The sequence below is a fragment of the Vigna umbellata genome, chromosome 1 (genome assembly GCF_029865625.1).
Source record: "Vigna umbellata cultivar VRB3 chromosome 1, Vumbellata_1.0, whole genome shotgun sequence".
NCBI classification, from domain to species: Eukaryota; Viridiplantae; Streptophyta; class Magnoliopsida; order Fabales; family Fabaceae; genus Vigna; species Vigna umbellata.
In genome coordinates, this window is record NC_142165.1 from 24,296,514 (window position 1) to 24,310,100 (window position 13,587).

Genomic DNA, 13,587 nt, shown 5'->3' on the forward strand with positions numbered 1-13,587 from the left:
AAATGCTCAAAAGACAGACGAAGTTACAAGTAAATAACATAGTGTATGTACCACCTCCAACAGAATAAACGTGCTCAATCACGAATTCGTACATATTCTCAATAATATGTATAACTAGAATAAACGTGCTCAATCACGAAGTCATACATATTCTCAATAATATGTATAACTAGAATAAACGTGCTCAATCACGAAGTCATACATATTATCAATAATATGTATAACTAGAATAAACGTGCTCAATCACGAAGTCATACATATTCTCAATAATATGTATAACTAAACCAATATTGGATCAAAGAAATAACCCACAATTCTCAATAATTGCTTCAAAATACTCCCACGGATTCATGCATTGCCGAACGTTATTTCCAACTCTGATACTGTCTGAACGAACGTTCTGAAATCAATCCTCATAAAAGGCCGAACGCTGCCGATAAACACCAAACCTAATCGAGCTCCAAGGACGAACGCTCACAGACCAAGGACGAACGCTCACAAACCAAGGACGAACGTTCACAAATCAAGGACGAACGCTCCCCAAAACCAAGGCCGAACGCTCCCAGAGCCAAGGACGAACACTCCCAAAAACCAAGGCCGAACGCTGCCAGAGCCAAGGACGAACGCTCAGAAAGACAAGGACGAACGCTACTAAAACCGAGGACGAACGTCCAAGATCCACACCGAACACTTAAAACCGAACGCTCACTTATACCAAAAACCGAACATTCATTTATATCCAAAAGCCGAACGCTCACCTATACCAAAAACCGAACGCTCACTACGGAGCCGAACGCTAAGATCAATTACTTAGGCCGATCGCTAAACCATTGGACGCCATCCTGCATTCCTCACTGTTTGGACGAGCGCATAAAGATCAAACATCCTCAAAGAACGAACGTTCGTTAATCCATAGTATGACCGGACGCTCATTACAACCTACGGACGTTCGTCTTGAGATCAAGGCCGAACGTTCAAGATTACTCCACCAAAATACTAAGTTACGAACGAACGCTCATAAGTTACTGTTTAAATACCACTTGGACGAGCGTCCCTTATATTATGACGAACGAACTCGGACGTTCGTGCAGGACCGAACGCTCAATCAATTTGGACGAACGTCCAATTTGACCAGAATTGGACGAACGTTCTGAAGTTGGTCGACCACTATCTGGTCGAGCACTGTTGGGACGAACGTCCAATTTTGACTCACCAAAATTGGACGTACGCTCATTCTGCAGAATTCTGCAGAATCACGCAGGTTCCAGAGAAAACCCAGAAACACCCTATCTTCATCCCCTTCTTCCCAAATCCTACCCAGATTTGCAGCAAACACAACTATCTTAAAAATCAAAGAAATAAAACAAACTCCCCTTACCTCTTGAAGACTTCCTTGCAATTTTTGAGATTTATCTCCTCCCAAACGTGCAGCTCCAGATCTCTTTGTAACCTCAACAATTCTTCACTTCCTCTCCCAGATCTTGCTGCAAGGACTCCCCTCTCACCAGATGCTCAACCAGATCCTCCTCTCAGCCCTTCGGAAGTTGGTATAGCTTCCCATGGTTGCTCCTTGAACGGCTGGAAACGGAAGGGAGGAAGGGTTCCCTTCTTCTGGCTGCTCTCCCACATGGCTCTCTTCTATGCTTTTGATTCACAGCCACACGGCCCATGGCCATTCATTTCGGCAGCAAGCAATGTTTTGGAATGAAGTTTAAGAGAGAGAAAGAATGTATTTGGAAAATGAATGCTGGCTCTCCCTTTGCTAAGCTTCCAGAAGTGATAATGCACCTCCAATAAGTGCATAATGATAGTCAAAGAGGTGGGTGACCACCATGTCCCCTCCATGTCCCCTCCATCCAAAATTTACGGGTCTTACAGTCCTCACCATTAAATTGAGGTACATCCAGTTTAATGGTGGTGGGTAAGTGTAATGTGTAACATCCCGATTATATAATAACAATTATTACATAATAAAGACGTCAACATTCCAATAAAGAGAACAGTCGGAATATGACGTGTAATTAAATGTGAAATTACAGTCATCCAGAAATAAAAGAAACGAAAATTTTAAACTTAAACAGTTTATAGGTTCGAACACTACACGTGTTCAGATAGGAAATTCCTAAGAAGACTATTCCACAATCTCGGTATTCCCCAGCTCTTGCTCCAAATGACTCTTCCCGACAGCATCTGCTCCCATCCAAGTGGATGATCATCGCCAAAGACATATATCCAAATTGGCACACAACACAAACAATGCAAGGGTGAGCTAGATATAAAAAGCATGTTATATCAATATCACAGTTAACTCATGGTATCATACATAGATTCATACAAAAGAACAGTTAAGGAATACTCATTAACCCACAGTTCACACCCTCATCTTTACACTCGCATAGTCTGCTGGCACTCCCCAACACTATGCAAGGTAAACACGCACGACTCATATTTACACTCGCATAGTCTGCTGGCACTCCCCAACACTATGCAAGATAAATACACACGATTCCTCTTTACACTCGCATAGTCTGCTGGCACTCCCCAACACTATGCAAAGTAACCACGCACGATTCCTCTTTACACTCGCATAGTCTGCTGGCACTCCCCAACACTATGCAAAGTAAACACACACGATTCCTCTTTACACTCGCATAGTCTGCTGGCACTCCCCAACACTATGCAAAGTAAACACACACGATTTATCTTTACATTTACAATCATATCATCTCAGTAATCATATTTCATACATTCTCATGCATTCACATACTTTCCCATAAATCACATTACAATATACATTGCTGACATTTATACACATAATTCAATTATGGAGAAAATCAACTTTGAACTCAATACTCTTCATCCGTACACTATTCATCTGAATACTATTCATCCAAACACTATTCACCCGAACACTATTCATCCGAACACTATTCATCTCAGCACTATTCATCCGAACACTATTCATCCGAACACTATTTATCCGAACACTTGTGGAACAAACGTTACTGAACGAGCGTCCTTTCAAAATGGACGAACGCCATCTAACAGTTTGGACGAACGCTCAACAGGCCGCTTCTTTGGACGAACGCTCAAGCCGAACACTTCTCTGGACGAACGCTACGGGACGAACGATCAACAACAGGCCGAACACTTCTCTGGACGAACGCTACGGACGAACGCTCAACAACAGGCCATTTCTTGGACGAACGCTCACTGGTGAGCAGTGTGGACGAACGCTCGTAGTCTGGACGAACGCTGACGAACGCGGACGAGCGCACAGTTGGACGAACGCGGACGAACGCGCAGTTGGACGAACGCTCACAGGTGAAATCAAAGACGATCACGACACTTAGGACGAACGCGAAGTCAAGACGAACGCTCATTCAAATGTAGGACGAACGCTCAACTGAGAACAAGGCCGAACGCTAGCCATTTGGACGAACGTCCAATGTTGTTTAAAACGGACGAACGCACTCCGCTGCATCTCGCGCTCGGGCGCGAGATGCTGGGCGCGGCATTTCCAGCGCCACTCGCGCCTGGCGCCTGGCACAACAGAGGCGCCGGGCGCGAATTCTGCAGAATGCAGAATTCTGCATAATTGAGTCCAGAATCTCGTTTTTCCAATTCTAACCATTTTTATTAACTTCTAACACCCTTAATTCATGTTTATACTAGATTGGACTTACCTAATTGATTATAACCGTTCCTTATTCCATTCTTAAGGTATTCATACTCAAATTCAACCATAAAACACCAATTTTCATAACTTTGATACTCAAAATCCAATTCCACTACTTTGCACCTATTTTGATCAATTTGATGGCTCTAACAAGTCATAATACAGTGGGTGAAACTGTTCCAAATGCTCAATAATACTCTAGACCCCAAATGCTCAAACTCACTACCTCACTTCCTCTCCAAATGACTAAAAAGCTACAAAATCCTAATTTCCTTCAATTCCAAAACATACGAGATTACATACATAAATCAACATATCATTTTCAGTCCAACCATACACACAATCACAAATTTCCAGCATCTACATCATGCAACAACTACCAACATACAGAAAATCCAACTCCCCTTACCTCTTGAAGACCTCCTAGCCAACTTGAATGCAGAATTCTTCTGGACGTTCCCTGCCTCACCACTGGATGCAGCAGCTTCTTCTTCTCCTTCTCCCGTACGTGCAGCAAGCTTTCCCCTTCCTCCAGATGCAGAATCCAAAACTCCCTTCAATCCCTGGTTCTCTCTTTAAGAAGAAAGGAATTGGTGTACCCCACTGCTGGTGTCAGCTCAGCCGTCCCCTTCTCCATCCTCAGTGCTCAATCCCACTATGAAGGTAAGTGATGATGGTGTTTGGAGCACTTCCTGATGGTTGGAACACTCTAAGGTGGGAAGACCCACCACTCACCTTTGCTTCCCATTGAAAACCACTAGCCGCCCACTACCAAGTTGCAGCCGTTCCCATTTTGAGCTTCTTCTCCCACTAAAAAATGCAGCCGTCCACTTGAAGTCCCTTTCCCACTTCCAGAAAATGCAGCCACCCCTTCTTTTTCTCCACTCACCACGTGCTCCCCTTTCCCCACCACTCTTCTGTTAAAATAATGCACGGTCCTTACATAATGGGTTATACATTTCTAGTTTGGCTCATTAATCTTGTTTTCCAAGGCATCAAGTATGGTGAACAAGGCTTTAATGGTAGAAATAAGAGCTTCCATGGTGGCAGCATCATTAACAGATGATAATGAACCTACCATTCTCTCAATGAAAGCACCAACTGATAAAGAAAATATGAAGAAGGATTCATTGCCCTCACAATCCAAACAAAAGACATATATAGTTTGTTAAGGAAAAAACTAACTTGTACAAAACAAAAGGGAAAAAAAAAGGACAATATCTCAAAATATCTTTATAGAACTATCAAAATCCATCTCCTTCCAACTTTGTCATTGACCACATCATCTTCCATCCTTTTGGATTGTTTCCCTTTCCTTTTAGGCATCACTTAGTCCATTTGGGTTGTTTCCCTTTCCTTTTAGGCTTCACATGGTGGCTATATTGGTCTTTTTCTAATTCAGCATCTGAGCCCAAATCTACAAGGTCCTGTTCCAATTCTTCCACTTGGGTCATAATAATAACCTAGGATATAAGATGATAAGGGAGAATAGAAACAGATAAAAAATGAGAATAATAGAAATGATTTAGAGAGAAGATGTGAGTATCTTAATTTTTCGGAAGAGGAAGTGGCTTTATTTATAGGGAGATAAACCAGGAAAGCAATGTTCCACCACTCGCGGATGCAAATATGCCTTAAATCAAGGACCACACCAAAAACAGGAAATTGCTAATATGCAACATTCGATAAATCATCAGAGATTCAAGGAACTGTCCGAGGAAGAAGAACGCTGGAATCAAAGGGTTGGATTTTGCAGTACCAATACCGTCCAACCTTCGCGCAACCTTTGCAATATCGATTTCACAACAAATAACACTAAAAGCAAGACACCCAGGCTAAGCACAACACCCAGGCTAAGCACAACGCGCAAGATTCAATCACAAGAAAGCCCCAAAAACACAAGGCAAATGGTGTGCAGTAAAAATCGTGACAGAAAAGCTCAAAAAACCTCCATTGCAACAGAAGATCAAGGCAAAAAACTAAAAAACCTGTTCACGATCATGAAGAGAAGATCGAGGTAGAAAACTCAAAAAAAAAAAACTGATCACAATCATGGAGAAGCTCAAGGTGCACCATCAAAACCCTAATTCTCTACAATTGTTTGCTTTTCTATCACATTTCCTTTACCTCTATTTTTATTTCTATAATTTGAATAAATACGCGCCTCCTGCCAGCTTTTGGTAAGTGCACCAAGCAAGAGAAATTGTAGGCTTGCAAAATGACAAATTGGCTCAACACCAGTGTTCAATACAATCCAATGGAGCAAATACATGCCAATCTAAAACCGCAGCAATTGCCAATCTTTAAAGATAACTTGGCACTTCACCACATTGACCAGGAGGGTGAGCCTTCCTCAACAATGCAACAATTATTACCTCACACTGACCATCATGATTTGGCTCCTCTCTCGGATATACTAGAATTCTCACCAAATTCCTTTATCTAGGAGAACATGATCTTCAAACTCAGCAATGAGTTCCTCCACTATATCTTCAAAATCAGCAATTCCCTTGCATCATTGACCATTATGGTTAACCTCTTCAAGTCCAGATCGATAGTTACCCCAGCCTTTTGATTATAAGTTTTATCATCTGCTCTCTTTTACCTCTTTTTTTCTTTCTATTTTTGCGACTATCAATAAAATTAGGAGTTTTTGTGACTTAGTTATAAAATAAACTACTATTCCCTGTTCTGACCAACGAGATGAGTTACGGTTAAGCAGATTCGGCACCTCATCAAGGATAAAATGCCAATTTTCAAGATAAAGTAGATAGTCCCGCTCTGAACTCTTGTTCGAGCAGATGATGACAATCAGGAGCACCTAACATGAGCTTCAAATAACACGTATAAGAAAAAAAATTGTACAGGGCATCATCTATCTCCCAGGCTGTCAAGGCAAAGGCACAGGGAGTTCCCATTTGGAAAATTGAACCAAGTTTCTGTTTACAATTGATCCATTGTGCAACCAAAATGTTTCAGCTGAGTGGTGAAATTGCCTCACTTTCCTCTGCAATTCCCACATAATTCCACGCATTGCCGAACAAGGTTCTGAATCCGAAGCATACACCCACCAGCACCTAACTTCTCGACCACGAGCTATTATTCTTTCTATTTCTTCATCTACAATAATCAAAAGAAATAAATTAGATTTAAAGCTTAAAAATATATAAGAACAATTGTGTGTGGAACTGGAAGCTGCATTTCAACCTGGTATAGATTCCAGGTACTGCAATAGTTCAGGACCTATTCGACTAGACGGCCATTTTATTGATATCTGACTGTAATCAATGACATTCTGGAATGGCAATTCTGTTTGATCTGATAATATAACTGGAACACATTCCTGTCAAACGCAATATGGATTACCTCTCATGTAAGTCCGTCTGGTCAAGAGAGATAAACACAAGGAGGGGGAGAATAATATACCACAAAAAAGGACTCATAAAACCGAAGGGTCCAAGATGACTCTCCACGTGGGGCGAGGCAAAACTTAGAATTGCGTAGGTGTTCAAAATATTCCTTCCTTGCCAGCTTGTCAGGTCCACTGAATTTTAAATCTGGACATTCCAACTGTTTATACCATCAATACTGCTTAATATATTTTTGTACCATGACAAAGATTCATTCTATAGTCTGAGTAAGCATAAGCACTCTCTTAATCCATCCAGTTACTAGAGTATAAACAGACATGAGAGCATATCTACAATGGCATATAAAGGACAGCAACAGTTAATTTTTTCCTTAAAGAATATTATGGTGAAACAAAATGATTTTGACATACAACTAAAAACATCCATAATCAGCATAAATAAACCAATAATTTTGCAACATTCAATGGGAATGAAGTTTTTTCAAAATCCAAGGATTGGATCCATGTAAATGATAATTAGAATTTCTTAGCCGCTATAAGGTTTGCATTAGCATCACGTTTACTGATTTTGTAATTTAGTAGAACTCAAAAATGAAAAAAATAAAAATTCTAGAAAAGATCATCAAACAAACAATGATGGCAAAATATCACTGAGAAGCAACCAAGAGTAGAAGATGACATACCTTCTCTGGAAACTGCTTTGCAAGCTCTATAAGCTTAACCCTACCAGCTTTTCCTTGTGCACGTCCTAAATAATTAGCTAAATACTTCCTTTTAGGCAGAGGCAAAGGCTTGACCACGGTAGCCCCAGTTTTTGTCATACCATCATCAACATTACCTGGAATGATTATATCTTTCCATGTATTAAAGGCACTCGTATCTCTCTTATCAGTCCGATCTCCCTACATCGGCATGCCAAAGAATGAACTTTTAGCTCGAGGAACCTCTCATTAAATTGAGGGAACATGTTATGAACAGAAATTAAAATGGAAAGAACACTTTCATTAACCAAACTAGGAGATAACATTTCCGCTTCACGAATATCTTCTTTTATAGTACTCTTATTTTTATAACTATTATAATACAAATATACAGGAATAAATCAACTATAACTTTTTTAAACCACTGGCGTATATTTTGAATTACAATTTATATCTTAAAAATATATCATCACTAATCAATTATTAGTTATTAAAGAGCTACTATATACTTTTATTACTATTATTGTATCATTATAAGATAAAATCGATTAATCAATGGAAATTATATAATTTCTAAAAAGCACTAATTTTAGCTCTAAAAGTATATAACAGAAGAAATATTTGATACATATTAGAATGAAAATAAAATAAAAAGATAGAAATTATGCATTATAAATAAATATTAAAGTAATAGGTTTTAGAATGACAAGTCGAGGACGGTTAACCTGACAACATAAGTATTAAAAGAGAGAGAAAAAAGTAATGCCCTCTGAAAACGCCACAAGAACATAGATATAGAGATGAGCCACATGTTTGAAATTCTCTCTTCTATATTGGAAAACAAGCACCGAAGAATATACAATGTCTGAAAATCACAAATTAAATCGCTAATACATCAGAGCCTTGTACAAAATGAGACGCTGCTCTATTAGGTTTTCTGATCTGATCTCAATGCCTCCACTCTACCTTAGTATCCTTTTATTTATAAATATGATGGGCCTGCCCATGACATCCCTCTCTAATCAACCCCTTTTCCTAAAGATAAGGGTAGGATAAATACTAAAAAATATAAAGATATAAACGGATAACTAGCTAATTCCTATTTTTCTAGACAAAGATTGATAAAAAGATAGCTAGCTAATTTCTTTGTTTCTAGACAAGTACAAATAAAAGAATAATTAAAGTATACCTGAAAACTCACAATCTAGCAAGGGGAGACCCAACCAAGCAAACACAAAACACAGAACAGGGAGATGTATATGCATGTCTATAAATATAGTTTTCTGTGTATGCATAATTCATCGAAGTTGGGGTCCAATCCTCATGTCATGTTCTTTTAACCTTCTGATCCCCAAGTTCAACGTTAAGGTCGGTTCCAGGACACTACTCAATTTTCATTCAGCAAACTAAACACCCTCTTAACAGGGTTGAGCTTTTAAGCAATGCGGGCGGTATAAAAATATTAGACAGAATTATGTGTCATTTCTTCTGAGGATGCATCTTTACACAACCCATATAAAAGATGAACACGTTGAAAAATCAAGTACTGTTACCACAAAGCAGGATATGCTTTCGGCTTTACTTGTTCTTGAAACTTGATCATTCCAAAGTTTCTTTACACTATGAAATTGACAAGGCAATACCCTAAAACCAAATTCTTCATGTCTTTCAAGTCTTCAGTCAGGACTGTGAAAAACTCAAATTTACTCATCAAAGGTAGGTTCCCAGCTCTGGAGATTTTACAAGTTTTTCTCCAAGTAGATTAAAAAATGAATGGCATAAATCAAAACCACCACCAAGAAAATGATGGAAAAACATACACTCACCTAATTCCATATCAAGTAATCCTTATATGATACTATCACCAAAAATAACACAGAAGGTAGTTAATTATTTCATGAGAACAGTTCAGCATTGCCATACCCATGCCAATTCACACATTTGCTACTTTATTCCGAAGCTTGTTTCAGCATTACACACAATTTCATCCTCATAATTGCTAAAGACACAATTCATAACACCTAACAAGCAACTTGATTCACAAACCTATCTGCCTTACACACAATTTCATCTAGAGAATTACTACATACACAGTCCATTACAATAAACAAACAGCTTGGTTCATAAACCTAATCTTCGCAGTTCTAATTCACAAACAAACAAATAAACAGCAATAATAAGGAAAAAGAGTTTACCTCCGGTGTAAGAATAATAGAGCGATTTATATACGTTGCCCATGACTTGAACAAGTGAGCACCAGCTCCACTGACCACAACACAAAAGACACATCAAGTATTAGCTACTATTTGCAATGTGTTTTTCTTTTTTCATAATACAAGAAAGGACCTTGCTAACCATTGGATTAAGGAATTAAAATGAGAAAGGTTTAATTTAAAATCACAGGGAGCGCATTGAAAAACCTTGATACAGTACATTTTCCTCCATCCCAATAAAACAACTTTCAACTTTCCACTATCAACTTCTTAATCAATTCCCTAACTACACTAGTTAGCATTTTTTCTACAAAAAATAAATAACCCCTTTTTACCTGGGGAAAACAAAAATATGGTTGCGGCCCCCTGATAATCGAAAATACGGCATTTGACTTATGACCTGCGAAAAATTCAGTTAAAACAAAGTAACTGCAATTCCAATTGAGGGAATGAAATTAAGAAATATTTCAGAATGTATTACTTGGACATAGGTGTAGTTAATTTCTTTGTCGTTAAGGCCACCCATCATTCGTGCACATTTAACATACGATGGGACAAAGAACAGATCCGCTTCCTCCTTCTTCCGCGTCCGTTGCTTCGATTGCAGAAGAAACTTGTGTATTTTCACCTACAAATTAATCAACATCAATTAACTAATTAAGGAAGTTCGGATTTGAATTAGTTAAATAATTAATTACCTGAGTGCCCCACTGGCCTTTTAGGCAAGCTTCTTCCGTGACCTTACCGTCTCGTCCGTGCAAGAGGTTATTCAAGCCGTTGATTTCTTCAGGTTCGTAGACGTAGATCTTGAGCGAGAGCTGCGACTGCCCCCACTGTAACTGCGGGTGTGACACATGGACGACGCTGGTGGAGAGGGTGCAGGGAGAGAGGAGGCGCGTGAAGAAGAAGGTGGTGGTGACGAGGAGGAGGGCTCCGATCTGGTGCGTGCGCGTGCAGAGAGGCTGCTGGTGGTGGTGCGGTGGCATTGCTCTCCATTTATTGGACGCGCTCATGGAAGATCTTTCGTCCAGTAGGGACGATACAAGAAATGGAAGAGTGTTACTGAATGGATAAGCAAGGAACGACGTCGTCAAACATAACGGCAAGAGAGATTCGATGTGCGTTCACGATTTCATGGAAATGGATTCACCGTTGCACTTCGATGGGACGAAAAGATACAAGTGTTTTTCGCTCACACTATATCTTTTACATTCCCCGATTTGATGATACCTCTGAATTAAGGTGCGTGTCTCTTCTAGTTTTTTTCTATTTTGTTTTTTATTAATACTAAATTGTAATTTTGTCTCTAAGTTTTATTTGTTAACATAGCAATTTTTCGAAATCAAATTGTCATTAAATTAGTTATAAGACACTTGAAAGGTTCAATTTTTCAAATGAGATTTAAGACTTATTAATAAAATAATATTACATTATATAACATTAAAAAATAATATCATAATAAAAGACAAAAAATAATCTGAAAGTTTGATAAAAATAAAATAAAATAAATAGTTTCATGAAAAAGAATACGGAAGTTGTGGGAGTTACTCCCAAAACTAGGAAAAAGGGGATAAGGAGGCAATGTTAAGAAAGGATTAGAAAATATGAAGAGTTGGACGTGGTTGGTCTGGTGGTGACTCGAAATCAAAAAAGTTGGAGAGTGGAAAAGAGAGTGATACTTTCTTTGCATATAAGGTAGAATTTATTTGGAATGTATCTTTATGTGTTACTTTTCTTACATTTTAATAGTTGATTTCTCTACCGTTTTTTTTTGTTATTTTTTTTTTATTTTCGTAGTTGATTTCTTTATAGGTTTTGATCGAAATATTGATTTAGTACAACATTGAAGTTTGATCTAGTTAGTAATATGAGTGAGACATTTAATAGTGTCATTCTTACAAGAAGGAGTAAGTTCATTGTAATATGGATATTCAATTATATATGACGCAAAAATGGACTAAGAATATATTTAAAATAACTACTTATGAAGATTTAATTTGCTCTAAAATTTACAACAGATTGTAAAGGGAGTCTGCAAAATTCAAAATACTGGATATCAAGGTACTTGCATATTCATTCCAACTATTTGACATCGTGTTACTCACAATCTGTCTAACTATAGCTTTATTTAAATATCATAGTTGGTTAGCAGACGAGATCTCTGAGTTCAGGCACGCCTTAACAATTAAGGAGAAGTTTGTCGTCAACATAAACAACCAAAAATGCAACTGCAGGAAATGGGAATTGATTGGGATACCTTGTTGTCACTCATTATCAACTATCAAATTTCTCAACTTGAATGGAGAAGGCTTTATCTCTCACTGGTTTAGAAAGTCAACATATAAGGAGAAATAACTCTCATGCCCAATCAATTATCACTCTTGCTTGCCAAGTTTCATTTATGAAATTCTTTGAATATAAATATCATTTTAGATCACTAGCACATCAACATGATTCATGAATAGAATTTTGATTTTGATTCAAAAGTAGAGAAACAAGTGTGATACATTAAGTTGGAAACATAAATTAGTAGAAAACAACAATATAACAACAAAAATTATTCAACAAGTCATAAAACAAGACAAGAAAAACAAAATTGAAAGAAACATTAACTTGAATTGGATAAAATTTGGTTCAAAGTTACATTGCACTAAAGTTTTTGTTTCCTAGCTCACTTTGAAGTCTAAGATAGCAAAGAAACTTTGGAGAAAACTACTTTAAGCCCTAACAAAAATTTAGAATTATGAAGAACCCTCTAGAGATAAAAATCACATACAAGTTATCTAACTATATTAATCTAGTTACTAGATACAAGTAGTAAGTAGACAAGCTCAGTTTTGAGTTTTCATCCAGTTTAATTGATGGCATACTCCCTAGCCATGGCCAAGAACATTAAGAAGGGTTGAAGTCATCTGTGGAATGTGGACCTAAACTCTTTCTCTTGGCCATTTTGGAGCACATCTAGTAGAGTATGAATAATTTGGGTCTTTATTATGGGTCTAGTAGTATATGATTTCCTTTTTTAGGTCTCGTATAATGGGTCAAGTAATGTAGGGTTTTGGTCAAGATGGATCAACATAAGTCAACTCCCTAAGTTAACCCATAAGTGGCACCTCTTATGGTTGACTTTGGTTAACATCCACCTAGAGCACCTTGGGAAGCAAGGCAAAGACGTGATTGACTCTCCTTTGATGGATAGTAATGGCCAAATGTCCCCCTCCTAATGTAGAGGATTTCCTCCTAGTAGATGACATATGTCCTTCTACTAATGGAGAGGATTTTCTCATAATAGTGGTCACATATTCTCCTCCTAGTGGAAAGGATTTTAGCCTTGTTACCCAAGTTAGAAAAGTTGAGATTTTTAGGGTTTTGCTTCTACAATTTGGAGACAAATTAATATTATAAATAGATGTATCTCCCTTCACGTAAATTCACTTTGAGATTAATATTGTTATGCTACCAAATTATTGTCCCATCGTATTTGTCTTCAAAGTCTTGGCTAGAGCATCTCATGTGGTCTCATCTAGCCAATTTCCTTGAGAGTTGATCTAACCTCTCTTAAGCGCTATCATAGATCACCATACCTTCACTCCTACACTAAAACAAAGACACATTATCATCCAT

General features: G+C 38.1%; 1 protein-coding gene across 1 annotated transcript; it reads right to left on the reverse strand.

The window, feature by feature from the left end:
* Positions 1–6,416: 6,416 nt before the first annotated feature.
* Positions 6,417–11,191, reverse strand: LOC148204961 (putative beta-1,4-xylosyltransferase IRX10). Its single transcript, XM_088101325.1, has 8 exons — positions 10,662–11,191; positions 10,445–10,591; positions 10,299–10,363; positions 9,946–10,015; positions 7,733–7,951; positions 7,106–7,249; positions 6,887–7,022; positions 6,417–6,799 (listed from the first exon to the last, which is right to left on the reverse strand). Exons 1-8 carry the CDS (start codon positions 10,974–10,976, stop codon positions 6,570–6,572), a joined length of 1,326 nt encoding a protein of 441 aa, XP_087957451.1. The 5' UTR covers positions 10,977–11,191; the 3' UTR covers positions 6,417–6,569.
* Positions 11,192–13,587: the final 2,396 nt, after the last annotated feature.